This window comes from Dreissena polymorpha, chromosome 9 (genome assembly GCF_020536995.1).
Source record: "Dreissena polymorpha isolate Duluth1 chromosome 9, UMN_Dpol_1.0, whole genome shotgun sequence".
In the NCBI taxonomy this organism is placed as follows: Eukaryota; Metazoa; Mollusca; class Bivalvia; order Myida; family Dreissenidae; genus Dreissena; species Dreissena polymorpha.
In genome coordinates this window covers 47,030,743-47,051,843 of record NC_068363.1, presented here as the reverse complement: position 1 = coordinate 47,051,843, position 21,101 = coordinate 47,030,743, and the positions used below count along the sequence as shown (strand labels likewise).

At 38.4% G+C, this 21,101-nt stretch overlaps 2 protein-coding genes across 21 annotated transcripts in view; one reads left to right on the top strand and one right to left on the bottom strand.

Moving 5' to 3' along the window:
- Positions 1-21,101, top strand: part of LOC127844207 (repressor of RNA polymerase III transcription MAF1 homolog) — a 505,514-nt gene that overhangs the window by 64,158 nt on the left and 420,255 nt on the right. The gene's annotated exons all lie outside the window — the stretch shown is intronic.
- LOC127844185 (ubiquitin carboxyl-terminal hydrolase CYLD-like) overlaps positions 1-21,101 on the bottom strand; it is a 48,935-nt gene that overhangs the window by 26,425 nt on the left and 1,409 nt on the right. Inside the window, exons 2-5 of one of the 2 annotated variants that reach the window (XM_052374249.1) lie at positions 17,198-17,497; positions 11,295-11,415; positions 7,728-7,919; positions 2,002-2,231 (exon numbers count right to left, since the gene is read on the bottom strand). In XM_052374249.1, coding sequence (XP_052230209.1) covers positions 2,002-2,231; positions 7,728-7,919; positions 11,295-11,415; positions 17,198-17,497 — 843 coding nt within the window. The remainder of the gene's footprint in view (positions 1-2,001; positions 2,232-7,727; positions 7,920-11,294; positions 11,416-17,197; positions 17,498-21,101) is intronic. The other variant, XM_052374250.1, reaches the window with a different exon arrangement.

Below are 21,101 nucleotides of genomic sequence, written 5' to 3'. Positions count from 1 at the left end.
TTGGACGATAAATGTGGCTCTAGAGTGTTCACAAGGTTTTACTATAGCCATATATAGCCATATAAAGAAAAATGCCCCGCCCCTTGGCAGCCATGTTTTTCAAGCAAACGTAACCATTTTCGAACTCATCCAAGATATCATTGAGACCAATCTTCTGACAAAATCTCATGAAGATTGGACAATAAATGTGGCCTCTAGAGTGTTAACAAGGTTTTACTATAGACATATAAGGAAAACTGCCCCGCCCCCTAGCGGCCATGTTTTTTCACCGATCTGGACCATTTTTGAACACGTCCGTGATATCAATGAAACCAATGCTTTGACCAAGTTTCATGATGATTGGGCAAAAATTGTGACTTCTAGAGTGTTCACAAGGTTTCTCTATAGCCATATAAGGAATGCTGCCCCACCCCCTGGCGGATATGTTTTTCAACGGACCGCAACAACTTTTGAACTCAACCAACATATCATTTAGAAAAAACATTTTGACAAAGTTACATGAAGATTGGGCATCAAATGTGACTTCTACAGTGTTCACAAGGTTTTTCTTTTTTTTACCTAGTGACCTACTTTTTGACCCAGCATGAACCAGTTTCAAACTCAGTCAGGTATCAATGGGACAAATGTTCTGACCAAATTTGCATGAAGATCAGACAATAAATGTGGCCTCTAGAGTGTTCACAAGGCAAAATGTTGATGATGGACGACGGACTACGCACGATGGACGATGGACAAAAGGCGATCACAAAAGCTCACCATGAGCACGTTGTGCTCAGGTGAGCTAAAAATTGGGCCAAAAATGTGACTTCTAGAGTGTTCACATGTTTTCAATATTTACATATAGAGAAAAATGCCCGCCCACTGGCGGCAATGTTTTCTCACTGATCTGGACCATTTTCGAACACATCCAAGATATCAATAAAACCAATGTTTTGACCAACTTTCATGATGATTGGGCAAAAATTGTGACTTCTAGAGTGTTTACAAGGTTTCCCTATAGCCAAATAAGGAAAACTGCCCCGCCCACTGGCGGCCATGTTTTTCAACGGACCAGAACCAATTTTGATCTCAACCAACATATCATTAAGACAAACATTTTGACAAAGTAACATGAAGATTGGGCATGAAATGTGACTTCTACAGTGTTGACAAGTTTTTTCTTTTTTTGACCTAGTGACCTAGTTTTTGACCCGGCACGACCCAGTTTCAAACTCGACCGAGATTTCATTGGGACAAAGCTTCTGACCAAGTTTCATGAAGATCGGACAATAAATGTGGACTCTAGAGTGTTTACGAACAAATGTGGAAGGACGGACGGAAAGACGACGGACAAATACCGGTCACAAAAGCTCACCTGAGCAATCAGGTGAGCTCAAAAAGGCTTATATTAATTTCTATGGAAGAATGTTGTTTATTCTTTAAAGAATCTGTTAATGTATGAGCAGAATATTTAGGTAAATTATCAATTTGATTTCAAAAAAATCATAACAAGGGCACTTTGCAAAAGAGTTATGAATTCTGGTGGAATACAAATGCATACATTTGGACCTTGATAGCAGAAACATCTATTGTTAAATTTATAGAACAATTAAACAACTGAAATGAGAAAAATGGTGGTTATTGTACATTTTAGTCCAAAATGTATGGGAGAATATATGTAGATGTACTTCAACACAAGGAAAAGCAAAAAGAATGTGGAGATGAACATTAGAACTAGAATTTACAATGATAAATGTTTTTAAAGTCCAAAATCAAATTAAAATGTACATTGGAAAGTAAATTCAATCATTATTTCCCACTAATTAACAAAATGTTTGCAAATGTAGTATTAAACACTCCAACCAAAATAAATTCCAGGTACAAGTAAACATAAGTTAGTATGGGGGCCAAAAAGCCAAATATTCAGTTTAGTGGCATGTACAATACTATTATCTAAATAATGCATGCTTATCATGAAACTTAAAACACAGTGTTGTCATGCAAATCCAATCTGCAATTTACCATTTCCAGTCCAGCTATCAATTTCTGAGGCTTTTTCTGATCCGGAAGATTACCAATCCATTTAATGACTCCATAAAGGGGCCGGTTTGACATGACCTCTACTAGTGACCCCACTGTAAGGTCAGGATCGTGTTGAGTATCTTGCTGGCTTGAATTGTTTGGTATTTTTCTGGAATTTGACGAATTTTGAATAAGGGTCTCCTTTGGAGCCAGGTTCTCTGGTAAATATTCTGAAATACCAAAAATGGGTTATAACATTATTTTGAATGTTACGAAAGGAGTTTACTTTCAGGGGTCGGCCTAGAGTCAAATTTAAGGGAGAAGTCACTTCTCTCTTGACAGGAAATTAGAGAGAAGGATCAGGGAGAAGTGACATTTGCCGACTAGTGATACAAGACTTGTATTATTTCATTGTCATATGCATGCCTTCTAGAAGTACTTCATATGTTTATTATTTATCCAATGAATACAAATAAAATTAAATAATCTTTAGTGTTTTTAATGTTAATTGTTGCTTCATAGTCCATCAAATAAAAAGTTTTCAAGCATACACATACATGTTGATACAAATACATGTTGATAAAATTGTTCAAGGACAAATATTATTTGAGTATTGATACCAATCTAAAGGCCAATTTATGACTAAATCTTGACAAAACATAATCAAAATGCTTAACTTGGCAATACAAAGCCTGAGATTTAATCTGGGTCAAGTGCGTGTAAAAAGAAGGTAAAAAGGTCTAACCTATGATCGTATACTTGCCACACAGTTTTGGACGCACTTGACTCAATTAAAAAATTTGCCAAGATAAAAATAAGATTGACATTCTGGTTATTTCATCAAGATTGAGTCACACATGTGGGTTCTAGCAAGATAACAAGGTTTACCAATTATTTGACCTTCTGACCTAGTTTTTGGACGCATGTGACCCAGATGAACTCCGCCAAGGACGGTCCCAAGCCCGTGCTGAAAAAGGAGGAAGGTTGGGCTTGGGGCTAGCAACCCCACCCCGTGAAAAAATGCTTGCTACGGAAACCACAACAAGGGAACAAACAGCACCGGGAGCGAAGCAGACCAGGCAACTGGACTTGTGAAGGATAGGGATCAAAGGACGTCCCCACCCCAATAGCGGAACTCTTGACCCCAAAGCGATGGATCAGAGTTGGATGTTGGAACGTGCGAACACTCTACCAGACTGGAAAGCTAGCACAAGTGGTGAGTGAGCTAAACCGATACAACCTGACCCTCATGGGAGAAACAGAAGCAAGATGGACTGGCTCTGGCAAGCAGAAGATGAGTTCCGGAGAAGTCATCATCTGGTCAGGAAGAACTGACAACGACCACTGCGAAGGAGTGGCCGTCATCATCAGCAAGAGCAAGGCCAACACAGTGCTACAGTGGAAACCTGTGAACGAGCGCCTGCTGGAAGTCAGGATGAACTCCAAGTACATCAAGCTGTCTGTTGTTGTGGGCTACGCACCAATAGACAACGCGGAAGAAAAGGACAAGGATGCATTCTACGACGCCCTTCAAAGTGTTTTAGAGGACATCCCCCAACAGGACGTGCTGATGTTGCTTGGCGACTTCAATGCTAAGGTTGGCTGCGACAACAAAGACAGAGAGAGGACCATGGGACAACATGGAGTGGGTGTGATCACTGACAACGGGGAGAGACTAGTCAACTTCTGCCAACAGAATGACTTGGTCATAGAAGGGACCCTGTTTGCGCACAAGGAGATCCACAAACGAACATGGACATCACGAGACGGCAGGACCCAGAACCAGATCGACCACATCATCATCAATGGTCGGTGGAGGCACTCTCTGCAGGACGTGCGTGTGATGCGACATGCAGACATCGGCAGCGACCATAGTCTTCTGGTGGCTAAGGTGACTTTGAAGCACCAAGACAGGAGACATCAAAAACCAACGCTACAATGTGGTCAAGTTGAAAGACCCAAAAGTAAAAGAAGAGTTCAGGCTAACCCTCAGGAATAGATTTAGTATTTTGGAAGATGAGGCAGCACTGACCATCGAGGGCTTCAACAGAGTAATGAAATAGACAGGAGAGGAAGTTCTAGGCTTCAGAAAGAGCAAGAAGACAGAATGGATCTCAGAGGAAAAGGTGGTCTCATATAGAAGAAAGAAAACAAATCAAAAAGAAACTGCTGGACACCAAATCCCTAAGACTTAAGGAAAGAATTTCAAAGGAATATAGTGAGAAAGACAAGGTGGTGAAGACATCAGCCAGAAGAGACAAGAGGAGGTACATACCGTATTTTACCATGTATAACGCGCTACCATGTATAACGCGCATGCGATTTTTTAAAGCCAAAATGGAGAAAAAAAAGAATTCAAGACCAAAAACCCGAAAATTTGGCCGAAAATGGCCGCCATTCTTATATTGCGCAATCATTTAATCTGAGTTTTTCGGGCGCTTAATTTTTTGTTTTAAAGTAGGGAGCGTTTTTACGATCAGGAGCATGGGTTGCATAGCACTATATTTTTTGATAATTTTTAAGATTATTCTCTCGTGAACACCGATATGTCCTTATTGCTGCGCACTGCGCGTGTTTTTTCAAGACCCCTGCGCGTTAAATTCGAACCACCATTACCTATTACTCACATTTGAACAGTGTAACATTTTCATTACCTGCCGCTCACAACATCGTATGACATCTTCTTCTGCAGACCCGCAACATCGCAATGTCCAATTTTACGCAAATCGTCCGTGGATCCCATTTTATTTTTCATCGACTTAAATATTTCCCCATTAAGAGATGCTCCCCATTAAATCCAGTTTGACCCAGTATTTCGCGCCTTCACTGCGTCAAGTTGATATTATAGTGAGACAAACAATACACCCGAACGCTCAATTCCATACAGTTGGCGTTATTGGCGTAAAGCCATTTGACAAATATCATTTGTTTGTCTCTATTGAAAGAAAATAAAACGAGTCTATATCTCTATTGTTGGTTTGTAATCTACGAAGTATACTCGCACAGTAGTATATTTATGCAGAGATCGGAAAATGATTGATAAACGTATTCGTCGTTTCAATGCTTAGGGCCGAGTAATTTCGGCAAATCGGAACTCAACCTACGTAATACACTTGCTCAATTAACCGTTGAACTCCACCTCCGTTCTCTTCAAAAGGTTCGAAGGCGGAGCTTTGCACGTGCTATTATTTAATTGGACGATTGCCATTGAGGAACAAACACACAATTGGTTCGGCATGTTGATTGCTAGACAAAGGAAGCCAATTTTGTCGGCGAGAAACTTGTCGCTTTATTGCTTCAGACAGGAAGCGGCTTTCCTTTGATGACGTCAAACTGTCAATTCACATAGAGTGCAAATTTTCGGAATTGCTAACATTAAACTTTGGATTAAATTATCAAAATAAAGCAAAAGCGAAGTTGAAAAATATGATTGAAATAATTAGCCTCAGTTCAAATAAGACGTTTTGCGTTGTAAATCAACGAGTTTTCATGACAACAAAAACTTTAACAAACAATACCGCGACGCACGGGGATCGATACAGCTCGATTTTTTTTAATGAACAATCAATGAAGAAGTGTGAAAACACCAACAAAGACATTTTTTTCATCTTTTAATTTTTGTCAAAACTGTTACTACCCCGTTCATTCCTAACCTTTCCCGCTATATGTTGTTTCGACAACGGCCCCTTCAGTCTATAACATTATAGGGTGTAGTTTTCTGCAATAACAAAAATGGCGGCAATTGTGAAGATTTACGATTACGAAATGGATTTTTTGCAATTTAGCAACCAGGAAAGCGTTGTGTCAATGTATTACGCGCACTGAATTTTTATTTTGAAATTTAAAGGTAAAAAACCGCGCGCTATGCATGGTAAAATACGGTAAAGAGGCTGGCAGAGGAGGCAGAGACAGCAGCTGAGCACAATGACATGAAGACAGTGTACCAGAACACTAGGAAGCTGAAGGGCGAATACGGCCAGCACCATAACCTTCCTGTGAGAGCTGTAGAGGGAATTAATGTCACTGTGGAAGAGGAGAAGCTGAAGAGATGGAAGCAACACTTTGAGTCCATCCTAAACCGCCCAGATCCACCAACCCTAGCCGACATTCCTGAAGCTGAAGAGGACTTGACATCTACCTCGGCAACATCACTGTAACGGAAGTCAATGAAGCCATCCATAAGCTGAAATAATGGGAAGGCGCCTGGCGACGATGGAGTGTGCTCTGAGATGCTGAAAGAAGAAGACACAGTGACGCCACAGCTTCTTTGCCAGATTCTTCAAAATATTTGGGAAAGTGAAGAAGCGCCAAGCGACTGGAAGACCGGCACCATCGTCAATCTGCCCAAGAAAGGAGATCTGGGGAACTGTAACAACTGGCGAGGCATCACTTTACTATCTGTCACCAGTAAGATCTTCAGCCGCATCATCCTCCAACGCATCACAACAGCAGTGGACGGTATCCTTTGCCAGGAACAGGCAGGCTTCAGGAAAGGCAAGTCCTGCATCGACCACATCTTAGTCCTGAGGCAGATCCTTGAGCAGTCCCATGAATGGAATGGATCCCTCTACATGGTTTTTGTGCACTTCGAGAAGGCCTTCGACAGCTACACCGAGACTCTCTGGAAGATTCTGCAACATTATGGCATCCCTCAGAAACTTGTCAACGTCATCAGCTCCCTGTACGAAAACTTAAAGTGCAGAGTCATCCACAACAACCAGCTCACTGAACCATTCAAGGTGGAAACTGGAGTGAAGCAAGGATGTATCCTCTCGCCGCTCCTCTTTTCAATGGCAATTGACTTGATCATGCGCCACACTACAGAGGGAAGTTGGCAAGGAATACAGTGGACGCTGACCTCGCTGCTAGATGACCTGGACTACGCCGACGATATCGGGCTACTTGCTAGCAGGAACCAGGACATCCAGCAGAAGACACAACAGTTGGCACTGTCAGCAAGCACCATAGGTCTCTGGGTCAACATTGGAAAGACTCAGGTCATGAGGAAGAACACCAGAGTGGGCGACCCAATCACCATCAATGACCAGCCTCTGCAAGATGTGGACGAGTTCATTTACCCGGGCAGAAAGGTCACCACAGATGGAGACTGTGCAAGGGAGATCAACACGAGGATCAGCAAAGCCAACCGATGCTGAAGCCCATCTGGAGGACCACAAGTCTTAGCATGCACACCAAGCTCCGCATCTTCAAGAGCAACGTGCTGAGCATCCTTCTATATGGGTCTGAGTGCTGGAAGACCACTGCTACCATCGAGCGCAAACTGGAAGTCTTCCAAAACAAGTGCCTACGACAATCATGAAAGTCTTCTGGCCAAACATGATGACGAACATGGAACTGCTTGGAAGAGCTGGCGCAAACAGTATCGCTGAGACCATCGCTTTGAGGAGATGGAGATGGCTAGGCCACGTCTGCAGAATGCCACCTGACTCGCTACCCAGGGTGGCACTGAGATTGACTCCACAGGGGAAAAGAAACGGTGGACGACCGAAAGAGACGTGGCGCCGAACCGTGGAGCGAGAACTCAAGAACAGAGGCCTCACTCTGCAGACAGCACCCGCAACAGCAGCTGACAGACCAAAGTGGCGCTCCCTTGCCATCGCCTCAAGCACCAGTTGGCACAGAGAGGATTGATGATGATGATGATGATGATGATGATGTGACCCAGATTCCAACAGACTCACTACTCTGTTATTTTATACACACACCTTGTTCTGAGCGGCTATACTCATACAGAGGGTTGACCGGTTTCTGGGCTACAGGAAAATATTCAGGACTGTTTGCTTTAGACAGATAGTGATTTCCTGCTCCTGATGTTCTGTTTTCCTTTGAAAGCCTCAAATCTTCGTATATCCTTCTTTGTTCTTCTACATCATCGTCCACTTGCTCATACTGTGGTCCTGTAAAGGATATTGCTGGATGAAAAACTGAAGGTTTCTTTACAACTTTACAGCAGGGCACACCTACACAACAAAGCTCCGATATCAAGCGACATAGACATTTTTAAATGTTTTTGTACAAAGAACATAGTTTTCAGGGAAATAAAATTCATTAATTGACATAAGAAATGATGCACTTTTAAATACAAAATAAAGAATAGTATTAAGTGGACACTGGCTTTAAAAGACACCGAAAGAAAGGAACTGTTATTAAGTGTACATGGCATGTGTACATACCATCTTGTTTGACAAAATCAATTCATTGTATTACATAAGGCTGTGTTGACAGATGTTTTTATACAATATCAAACCTTCTGTTACATTGTCATACAAATCATTAGACTTACATTTCCTACTCCCCTCAACAGTAAGAAACATAGGTGTCAAATTGTGAGCACAGATATACTGATTTTTCATCACAAACAACAGCATGAGACTTCAATCATGCTTTAGTTCACAGAATGTACTTTGACATGAGACTTAGATTTGTGTCTTGTTTAAAGGACCATTTACATTATACTATTGTTTGTGCTTAGTTTATTCTATCTTTATCTATTTTATTTACATCAAAACTGTGTGTATGTGTGTTGTTCACATTATAAGGTTCTTCAGCATCAACAGCTGCATCATGTTTGGACTCAGTGTGTCCAAGCACCCCTTTATCTATTTAGCTTACTGGACGCATAAAACTTGGGACTAACTTTTAAAAAATGTAAAATTTCCAGCTATTAAGTTTTTTTTCAGAAACATATTTAATTTTGGTGTGGTCTTGTGCATTAAGGGGAACCCAGATTTCTTAGAGGAAACCCCACCTGTCAGGTATGGTAACCACTACTTTGAAAACTGGATTTGGACCAAGGTCGCCTAGGTGAGAAGCGTGTGTACCAAAAAAAAATAACTGCGCTAAGAGTTATCTTTACCGGACAGCCTACATCAAAAGTGCAACAATCAAACAGTTTTAAAGCCATTCTCAAGTCTATTTCCTCAAAAAAACAGTGTCTGGAGCTTTGAAAAGATCCTTAAGTTTCTCTCCGAGTGAGGACCAAACTTGTCACCTCTCTGTATGCAAGCCAAACAACATGTCAATTACAAATATGGATACAGTTCGATTAATATAACACCATGACCAATAGAAATGGGCATCAAATTTAACATTAATATCTAGACCTTATTCGACCTATATAACTTGTCTTATAGGCAATGAGAAATGAACATCAAAAGGATCGTTAAACCTGGCCCTATATGGACACTAAATGGATTGTTGATACCTGGACCTATATAGAGTCTATAGACACCATATGGATTGTAAATAACTGTAACAATAAGGACACCACACGGATCGTTAATATCTGGACCAATAAGGACACCACATGGATCGTTAATACCTGGACCTATATAGACTCCACATGGATTGTTAATACCTGGGTCTATATTGGCAACACATGGATTGTTAATACCTGGACCTATATAGACATCACATGGATTGTAAATACCTGGACCTAAATGGACACCACATGGATCATTAATACCTGGACCTATATGGACACCACATGGATCATTAATACCTGGACTTAAATAGGCACCACATGGATTGTTAATACCTGGACCTATATGGACACCACATGGATTATTGATACATTGTACCTAGACCAATATAGACACCACATGGATCATTAATACCTGGACCAATATGGACACCAAATTGATCGTTAATACCTAGACTAATATGGACATCACATGGATCGTTAATACCTAGACCTATATAGACACCAAATTGATCGTTAATACCTGGACCTATTTAGACACCAAATTGATCGTTAATACCTGGACTAATATGGACACCAAATTGATCGTTAATACCTGGACCAATATGGACACCACTTGGATCATCAATACCTTGACCAATATGAACACAACATGGATCATTAATACCTGGACCAATATTAACACCACTTGGACATTAATACCTGGGCCTATATGAACACCACTTGGATCATTAATACCTGGACCAATATGAACACCACTTGGACATTAATACCTGGACCAATATGAACACGACTTAGATCATTAATACCTTGTCCAATATGAACACAATATGGATCATTAATACCTGGACCAATATAAACACAACATGGATCATTAATACCTGGACCAATATGAACACCACTTGGACATTAATACCTGGACCAATATGAACACCACTTGGATCATTAATACCTGGACCAATATGAACACCACTTGGATCATTAATCCCTGGACCAATATGAACACCACTTGGATCATTAATACCTGGACCAATATGAACACCATTTGGATCATTAATATCTGGACCAATATATACACAACATGGATCATTAATTCCTGGATCTATATAGACACCAAATGGATCGTTAATACCTGGACCTACATAGACACCACATAGATCGTTACTACCACCTGCACCTATATAGAGACCAAATGTAGCGTTAATACCTGAACCTATAAAGACACCACTTGGATTGTTATTACCTGGACCAATATGGACACCACATGGATTGTTATTACCTGGACCAATATGGACATCACATGGATCGTTAAGACCTGGACCAATATTGGACACCACATGGATCGTTAATACCTGGACCTATATTGGCAACACATGGATCGTTAATACCTGGACCTATATAGACACCACTTGGATCGTTAATACCTGGACCTATATGGACATCACATGGATTGTTAATACCTGGACCTATATTGGCAACACATGGATTGTTAATACCTGGACCTATATAGACACCACATGGATCGTTAATACCTGAACCTATATGGACACCACATGGATCGTTAAGACCTAGACCAATATGGACACCACATGGATCGATAAAACCTGGACCTATATAGACACCACATTGATCGTTAATACCTGGACCTATATAGACACCACATGGAATGTTACTATGTGGACCTATATCGACACCACATGGATTGTTAATACCTAAACCTATATGGACACCACATGGATTGTTATTACCTGGACCAATATGGACATCACATGGATCGTTAAGACCTGGAATTATATGGACACCACATGGATCGTTAATACCTGGACCTATATGGACACCACTTGGATCGTTAATACCTGGACCTATATGGACACCACTTGGATCGTTAATACCTGGACCTATATGGACACCACATGGATCGTTAATACCTGGACCTATATAAACACCACATGGATCTTTAATACCTGGACCTATATGGACACCACTTGGATCGTTAATACCTGGACTTATATAGACTCCACATGGATTGTTAATGCCTGGACCTATATTAGCAACACATGGACGTTATTACCTGGACTAATATCCTCTGCCTTCAGAAGACCTATGATAGGAACCAAGGATGCATGATTTTGCTTGGCCGTGAACAGACGATGGTCCTTGTATTTCCCCGTACCAGAGCCCACAGGGTTATCCTGGAATAGAAACAGTGTTTTAGCTGACAATATGAAAGAAACATGTCCCCTACTGGCTCCACCATTGTCAGATTTTTTATATATATTTGTTACCATAGCAACGGGAATTTTTGATGCAGGAACAAAATGAAATGATGTGCATAATGTCCATATTGCCATCTATCCATGTTTCAAGTTTCATGAAAAATATTGAGAACTTTTAAAGTTATCGCAGGATCCATAAAAGTGTGACAGACTCACCGACTGGCAGACACACAGAGCGAAAACCATAAGTCCCCTCCGGTGAAACCAGTAGGGGACAATAATTCCCAAGTGCAATTATAGACATTGTTCTTCTTTTATTTGGAACTTCACAAATTTGCATAAGTCACAGTCAACAAAGAGAATGTAAAGAATTTTTCAAATTTTGCCATTTTGTGGCATTGTTTTTCAGTGGGGGATTTATTTTTGCTGCGGGCAGCTTTTCGTTAATGGGGGTGTTTCATAAGTTAAAAGCTCTTGATACAACTCTTACAATCTTGCATCCTTAGGGAAGGGCACTTTTATATAACTTGTAAATCGTATTACCTTGGGGAGTGGCAAGTTGTGACCATAGAGGCATGCATGATTTTAACAAACTCTGTACAGGACTTTTATCTTATATTACAAACCAATTATCAAGGCTTTGGGACATGTGGTTTTAGAGAAGATTATTTAATACAGGAGTCTATACAAATCATATCCTTCAGGTTTAAAAGTTCAATCAATTTTATATTTATCACATTTTAGTTAACAACTTCCTAGTTTAAAAAGAAATTTGTATGTTTATGCCCATTCAGTTCGCAAATTTTCACTTCCTATTTGGATACAGCGATATGATCTATCCTTGCTGAAATAGCGTTTAAACTAGCAAAATTTGATTTAATAAAAAATTTGATTCACCACTCTTGTTCTGCAACATCATTCTGGTCACTTCTGTCCATAAGAAAAAAAACATTTTCACACAAAATGCTTTAAAGCATTAGTCATGGCCATAATGCATTTATCACTTGCGCCACATCTTTTTAGAGCTGCATTAATAAATGAGCCAATCATACTTCATAGGTGGCCATCAGGACTGGAATAAACTTTTTTGATGTTTCTTAAATCTAACAAGATATGTGTTTGTCAGAAACACTATGTCCCCTTTTGCGCCGTTTTGAAGCTATATATTTGACCTTTGACCTTGAAGGATGACCTTGACCTTTCACCACTCAAAATGTGCAGCTCCATGAGATACACATGCATGCAAAATATCAAGTTGCTATCTTCAATATTGCAAAAGTTATTGCAAATGTTAAAAGTTGGGGCAAACAAACACACAAACCAACAGACAGGGCAAAAACAATATGTCCCCCACAATAGTGGTGGGGAACATAAAAATTGATACATGTACTGTATGGTTTTATCTGTGTTTCTACGTATGTCGCGTTATTTTGAAAAAATGGGCACGGCAGTGCAATTCAGCAACTACCACCAAATTGAAAACCTGATAACCATATCAAGTTGTGCGGTATTGAACCAAAGAATCAAAGATTTTGCATTTGTGAGGTGAAAAATTCCACCCACTTATATCAGTAATGACATCAAACAGTAAAACATACAAGTTGTAGCATTAATAAACAAGGGACAAAATTGTCACAAAACCAGGTTTTCATTGTGAAAAAAAATCTGATAAAGGGAGAAAACTCAAACTGAACTTTTGAAATGAACAAACAAAATTAACCCCCTTTGTAAGTTTTTTTTTTTTTTTAATCTATTTTTAGTAGTGGCGACCTTGACATTGGAGATATTGACGTGATTCTTTCGTGCGACACACCCTCCCATGATGGTGAACAAATGTGCCAAATGATTTTAAAATCTCACAATGAATGACATAGTTATGGCCAGGACAAGCTCATTTATGGCCATTTTTGACCTTTGAACTCAAAGTGTGACCTTGACCTTGGAGATATCGACATAATTATTTCGCGCGACACACCGTCCAATGATGGTGAACAAATGTGCCAAATGATTTTAAAATCTGACAATGAACGACATAGTTATGGCCCGGACAAGCTTGTTCCGCCCGCCCGCCAGCCCGCCCGCATTCGCCAATCTAATAACCAGTTTTTTCCTTCGGAAAACCTGGTTAAAAATTGGTTATTGATCTACTAGATTATTTTACATTTGTCATAAAAAGGTGGAGCCTGTCTGGGATGACACTTTACGCACATGCATTACGCCCTGTTTTCTCAGAACAAGGTTCATATGTTGCTTATATACAGACCTATCAAGGGAGTTCATTTGGCGCCAGTCCGTTTAACTCTTTACCACTTAGATACGTATTTTGATGCCTTTGTAAGTGCTAGGATTTGAAAAGGGCAGGGCAGCCTTTTTTGTCAAAAGGGCACTTTGGACGCGCAGTATTTTGTCAAAAGGGCACTTTCGAGCGTGCGGGCGTTTCTGGAATGCTTCCTATTGCATGTTAATTTATGTCATTAATAATTGTTAAAATTTATTTTTCCCATTATTATTAAACCATTATTAAACAATTCAAATAATAAGGAATAAATGAAATACAATGTAATAAGAGATTTATAAATCATCATTTGTAAAAAAAAAAATATTTTTTTTTTAAGGACAGTGCGGAGGTTCGGAAGGGCAGGGCTGGGCGCCCTTCAATTTAGGCCTAGCTGGAGCACTGTTTGTAGTCCCTTAGAAAGTTACATTTAATTACATACCTTTCTTACTAAATTCAAGTTTAAAAGGCTTCATTTCCAACCATTAGATACTGATGAGCAGCAAACAGCATTAAACCTGAACAGACTGCGAGGAAACAGCCATTTTCACTTCGCTATTGAGTGGGAAAGGGATAATTATAGAAAATGAAGTCTGGGAGAACATTATTTCATTACTTTAATGCTGAAAAATTAGTAGTCATGCATAAGTAATATGTCTGTTTACAACTCTTTCAAATCTTGATATTATTTTAATATTTGTTTTAATGCCTTTATAAAGCTGCCTATTTACATTCAAATTCTTATGATGACCTGTTACTTATGATATCAATAACATATAGGTGCCAGCTCTTAATTCACGTTAGCTAAAATGTGACGCCACAGTAATTGTTCCAATGACCAGTTTCTTTGTTTAGTTTGTTTGGTAATAACGATTAACATTACTGTATCAAATTTATAATCACACCAAAGCTAATTAATAATATTTAGGTTTGCAAAACATTATTGAGGGTATAAGAGTGCTTACACATGTGCAAGACAGATCAATTACTTTCTAACCTGCGAATGGTTAAACAAATCTTGTTGCAAGATAATCTACATGTTTTGTATCACAAAATACTTCCCTGTTTATCCAACAATACACTTGCCTTATAGTAGATTATAACATTTGTAAACAAGAGCACCGCCTTGCGGGTGCAGCAGACCGCTCATCTATTTTCTTTTTAAAGGTGAAGGGACTCTCATTTTCAATCACAAAGGAGGAAGGGGCGGAGTGAAGAGGGGTGTATAGTGTGGGGGTGTGGAATTTATTATATCATCTTCCAAAAATACGGAAAAAAACACACAAAAAAAAATCGGGGGGGGGGGGGTGAGGGGGGTGGGGGGGAGTGGGGGGTAGGGGATTTTTGGGTGCGATGGTTGGACGGTATTTCAAACATAAAATAATAAAAATAAATATTTGTGTTTTTTTAACCGTTTCAAAAAAAAATAAAATTGGGGGGGGTGGGGTGGGGGGGGGGGGGGGGTAAAGTGTGAGGGTGTGGTGGTAATTTGTGAGATGATCTTAAAAAAAATTTAGAGGGGGATTCGGGCGGGGGGAGGGGGGGGGTGGGGGGGGTGGGGATTCTTGGGTGCGATGGTTGGACGGCATTTCAAACATAAAATAATAAAAATAAATATTTGTGTCTTTTAACCGTTTCAAAAAAAAATAAAAAATTAGGGGGGGGGAGGGGGGGGGTGAGGATGGGGGGGGAGGGCACAGGGGATGGTTTGGGTGGAGTCTATTGTGGTATGTCAGGTAAGAGTAGTTTTGTCAAAGTATCAATCAAATCTAATCATAAATAAAGAAGTTATGGCAATTTTAGCAAAATTTAATAATTTGACCTTGAGAGTCAAGGTCATTCAAAGGTCAAGGTAAAATTCAACTTGCCAGGTACAGTAACCTCATGATAGCATGAAAGTATTTGAAGTTTGAAAGCAATAGCCTTGATACTTAAGAAGTAAAGTGGATCTAAACACAAAATTTAACCATATATTCAAAGTTACTAAGTCAAAAAAGGGCCATAATCCCGTAAAAATGACAACCAGAGTTATGCAACTTGTCCTTTTACTGTACCCTTATGATAGTTTGCGAGTGTTCCAAGTATGAAAGCAATATCTTTGATACTTTAGGGGTAAAGTGGACCAAAACACAAAACTTAACCAAATTTTCAATTTTCTAAGTATAAAAAGGGCACATAATTCTGTCAAAATGCCAGTCAGAGTTACATTACTTTCCCTGCACAGTCCCCTTATGATAGTTAATAAGTGTTGCAAGTATGAAAGCAATAGCTTTGATACTGTAGGAATAAAGTGGACCTAAACACAAAATTTTCAACTTTCTAAGTATAAAAAGGGCACATAATTCAGTCAAAATGCACGCCAGAGTTATCTAACTTTGCCTGCCCAGTCCCCTCATGATATTAAGTAAGTGTACCAAGTTTGAATGCCATAGCATTGATACTTTCTGAGAAAAGTGGACCTAAACGCAAAACTTTACCAAAATTTTCAATTTTCTAAGTATAAAAAGGGCACATAATTCTGTCAAAATGCATGCCATAGTTATCTAACTTTGCCTGCCCAGTCCCCTCATGATAGTTAGTAAGTGTACCAAGTTTTAATGCAATAGCATTGATACTTTCTGAGAAAAGTGGACTTAAACGCAAAACTTGACCGGACGCCGACGCCAACGCCGACGCCAAGGTGATGACAATAGCTCATAATTTTTTTTCAAAAAATAGATGAGCCAAAAATGTCACCTTTTAAGCAACAGTTTAAAGATAATAAGCATTGTCTACTTGCAGATGTAGTTTTTAAGATCCAATTACATGTTGCAGTAACAGCTGATATTAAATTATTTATTTATTTGATACTCATGAACAAAATTGAAACAGAAAAGGTAAATTCATTTAATTGACATCCCCTGCCATCTCCTTATTAATATTAATAGACCTAGGAAGTTTCCTGTTGAAATCTTAGTTTCAGAGATAAAAGTTTTTTACGGACGGACTGACAGACTGACGGAAAACTCCAAAATTATATCCCTCCTCCTTTGGCAGGGGATAAAAAATTATAGGCCCCAAAAAGTTCTGTTGATCGCCTACCAGAAACCACATTTTTACTCAGCCATACCTTACATGCAACAAAATGTTAACATGCACTCTTAATTGCAAGCCCAGTATATTGGTATGCAAGGCTCTTCTCTGGACTTAACTCTTTACCACTTAGATACATTTTTTGATGTATTTGTAGTCCCATAGAAAGTTGAATTTAGTTAAAGATCTTTATAGCTAGTTTCAAGTTTTAAAGGCTTCATTTTCAACCCTTAGTTACTGATGAGCAGCAAACAGCATAAAACCTAAACAGACTGCAAGTTACTCGCAGGCTGTTCTGTTTTTATGCTGGTTGTAAAAGCCATTTTCACTTTCACTTATGAGGGAAAAGGTTAAAGAGGTTTTAATGATCCTTGTAATTTTCATACTCTGATGAATATCATGAAAACTTACAAACTCCACTCCTACTGTTACATCTTCGTTGGATCTTGTGTCTGGTAGCAATCCAATCCATTTGACAGTTCCATATTCAGGACCGTCATCACTATACCATACAACACGATCCTTAATCTTCAAGTTCCATTTATTAGTAAAATTAGTTGCACCCACTAATTCTACGGCTTCTTCTGTTGGGAGAGGTTTACTGCATTTTCGAATTCTGTGTAGGGCAACAAATGCAGCACAGTTTGGTGCACATGTGAAATATCTTTGCTTACGAAATACACCATCACTTATTCCTTTTCCAATATCATACTGAAAACAACAACAAGACATACTGTTAACCTTATATGTTGATCTAAATAACAAATTTATTTAAACAACATAATTATGCACAATTGTTGTCTTTTTAGAATTGAAAAGAATCAACGCTTAAAATGTATATAAGAATTATGTTATAAAACCTTGTTAATTTGATATGACATGCAATTCATGGCAAAAATCAGAACAAAAAGAAGTCATTAGTCAAGGCAATAATACTACAATACAATATAAATAATTAATGTTTGTTCTTTCTCATACATTAATAGTGTTGTATGCAGAAGGTCAGATGGTCATGGCACTCGCCTTAAAAAACAAGGGCTGTTTGTAAAACATGCATGCCCCCCATATGGGCTGTCAGTTGTAGTGGCAGCCATTGTGTGAATACGTTTTTGTCACTGTGACCTTGACCATTGACTTAGTGACCTGAAAATCAATAGGGGTCATCTGCGAGTCATGATCAATGTACTTATGAAGTTTCATGATCCTAGGCGTAAGCGTTCTTGCGTTATCATCCGGAAACCATTTTACTGGTTCAAGTCACAGTGACCTTGACCTTTGACCTAGTGACCTGATAGGGGTCATCTGCGAGTCATGATCAATGTACCTATGAAGTTTCATGATCATAGGCGTAAGCGTTCTTGATTTATCATCCGGAAACCATTCAGTGGACGGCCCGCCGGACGGACGGACCGACAGACAGGTGCAAAACAATATACCCCCTCTTCTTCGAAGGGGGGCATAAAAATTAAAAGGGCATTTGATGTTGGGTAAGTCTATTAAAAAGGTTTATTTTTTATGAAGATAACACATCGGAAATGTATAAACACAAGAAAGACTCAAAGTCACTCACCTGCGATACAAACAAGCTGACCTGTTCTATACAGCCCAGTACATAATTAGAACAAAATTTAATGTTCTGACCAGTGTTCATGGAGAGTGAACTATAAATGCAACTTTTAAAAAGCTAACAATTTTAGTCAAAACACTGCAAATTTTCCCAATCAAAATGGACCCGGCCCCATTCTCAAAATGGTGAAAAAAACACTGTCCAAGACATCATTAAAATAAATATTCTGACCAAGTTTCATTAAGATTGGACAACAAACGTGACTTTTAGAATGTTAACAAGATTTACTAAAGCCATATAAGGTAAAACGACCTGCCCCCTGGGTGGCAGCAATGTTTTTCAACCAACTGGAACCATTTTTGAGCTCATCCAAGATATCATTGGGACAAATCTTCTGACCAAGTTTCATGATGACCGGACAATAAATGTGGCCTCTAGAGTGTTAACAAGGTTTCACTTTAGCCATATAAGGAACAAGGGACAAAATTGTCACAAAACCAGGTTTTCATTGTGAAAAAAAATCTGATAAAGGGAGACAACTCAAACTGAACTTTTGAAATGAACAAACAAAATTAACCCCCTTTGTAAGTTTGTTTTAAAATAAATCTATTTTTAGTCGTGGCGACCTTGACATTGGAGATATTGACGTGATTCTTTCGTGCGACACACCGTCCCATGATGGTGAACAAATGTGCCAAATGATTTTAAAATCTCATAATGAATGACATAGTTATAGCCCAGACAATCTCATTTATGGCTATTTTTTACCTTTGAACTCAAAGTGTGACCTTGACCTTGGAGATATTGACGTAATTTTTTCGCGCGACACACCGTGTAATGATGGTTAACAAATGTGCCAAATGATTTTAAAATCTCACAATGAACGACAAAGTTATGGCCTGGACAAGCTTGTTCCGCCCGCCCGCCCGCCCGCCAGCCAGCCTGCCCGCATTCGCCAATCTAATAACCAGTTTTTTCCTTCGGAAAACCTGGTTAAAAATGCCCCGCCCCCCGGTGGCAATGTTTTTCAACCTACTAGCACCATTTTCAAACTAGTTCAACATATTATTGGGACAAATCTTCTGATCAAACTTCAAGAAGATCGGACAGTAAATGTGGCCTCTAGAGTGTAAAGAAGGCAAATGTTGACGGCGCACAACACACGACACAACGCGCCAACAAAAGGCAATCACAATAGCTCACCATGACCACATTGTGCTCAGTTGAGCTAAAAAAATGAAGAGTTTAGTATGTGTGGATCGTGCAATAATACACCCTACTAAATCAATTGTATAAATCAATTCAAACTAATTTTCATTTGGAAGACAAACTTATTTTTTATAATGCAAAATGCTTTAGTATTTCCATGTAAATCTTTTTTGAAACATTTAAAGCTTGTTGCTAATAATTCAAGAAAGGACAATTATAAAATATTTTCCACATTAGTATTTATACTAGTTATATAAAGATGATGTTGCACGTGAAATTCCCACACAAGTTTGATTATTTTGTTTTTAATAATGAAAATAACCTGAAGATTATTTTAAGATAAGAAACAGTAAAAATCAAATTGAAAGTGAGTATCCAAGACCAACATTTTTCATCTGAATGAATAGCTACATGTACTTGAAAACATTAACTGTTCACAGATTTAAGACAAAGTTACAAAATTGCATTTGTTTTTATTAAATATGTTTACAAACCTCTATCAGTCTGTAGATTATACTATAATATACTATATTTCCGTTTGTAATCATACAAAATCAGTTTTCATTTGCATTGGCACAAAAAAGAAGGATGTCTAAAGCCAGGAATTTAGGAATATGAATGTTTTTCTCAAGCATTTTCTATAAAAAAAAACAACATCATAACTGGTTAATACCCTTAATCAGGGATTTCAATAGATTTTAAAAATCAGGAGTCAATCATGACCCCTGTACTGAAATTTTGAGGAGTCAAATTGAAAATGCTGGGGTCATTTAGAAGCGCGTTAATTTTGTTTTTGTCTGCATTATTCATTTTTATTTATAAAAATATTCTCTAAGAGTAACACAATATCTTAAAAAGGTATACTGCTTTATCAAATAAAAATACCATGATACATAACACAACATATTTTAATGAATTGGTACACACAGATTAGGACAATATATCCATAATTTGTGTGAACAATGTCAACTTAAAGTTTTTCAAAAACAAAACATGTTCATTTTACAATTTTTATTATTTCTATCACTAAACTATGTTTATTTGTAAAAACAATAAATGCTACTTCATCATAACATATTTTAGACTTTTAACACATTTAAGTAATTTAAGATATGTACCGGTAGCACCTTTTCATCACATATTTATCCTCATTATATTATCATCATCCCTATGATAGCTTTTGTACAAAAACATAATCTAAATGAATGGAACATCTAGTATATCTATTACTGTTTATCCGAATACTATACATGTCCGAAATATATACACTTAAGAATGCATTACCAGTAGTAGTTTAACTTGAATAATCCAAATTTTCCTTGTTGTTATCTGGTTTAACAAACCTTATCAAATGTTTGTTAAATCCAGTTAATGCTTTCTCCATTATTGAATCACCATTACTTGCAATTTGAATCGCCATTTTTTTAATTGAACGCGGGTTGAATGTTAATTTACAATACGTTCACCATTTACAATGTCGAAGGTCATGACGTAGCAATTTAATTCTACTCGGATAATTTATATCTAATCGAGGAAATG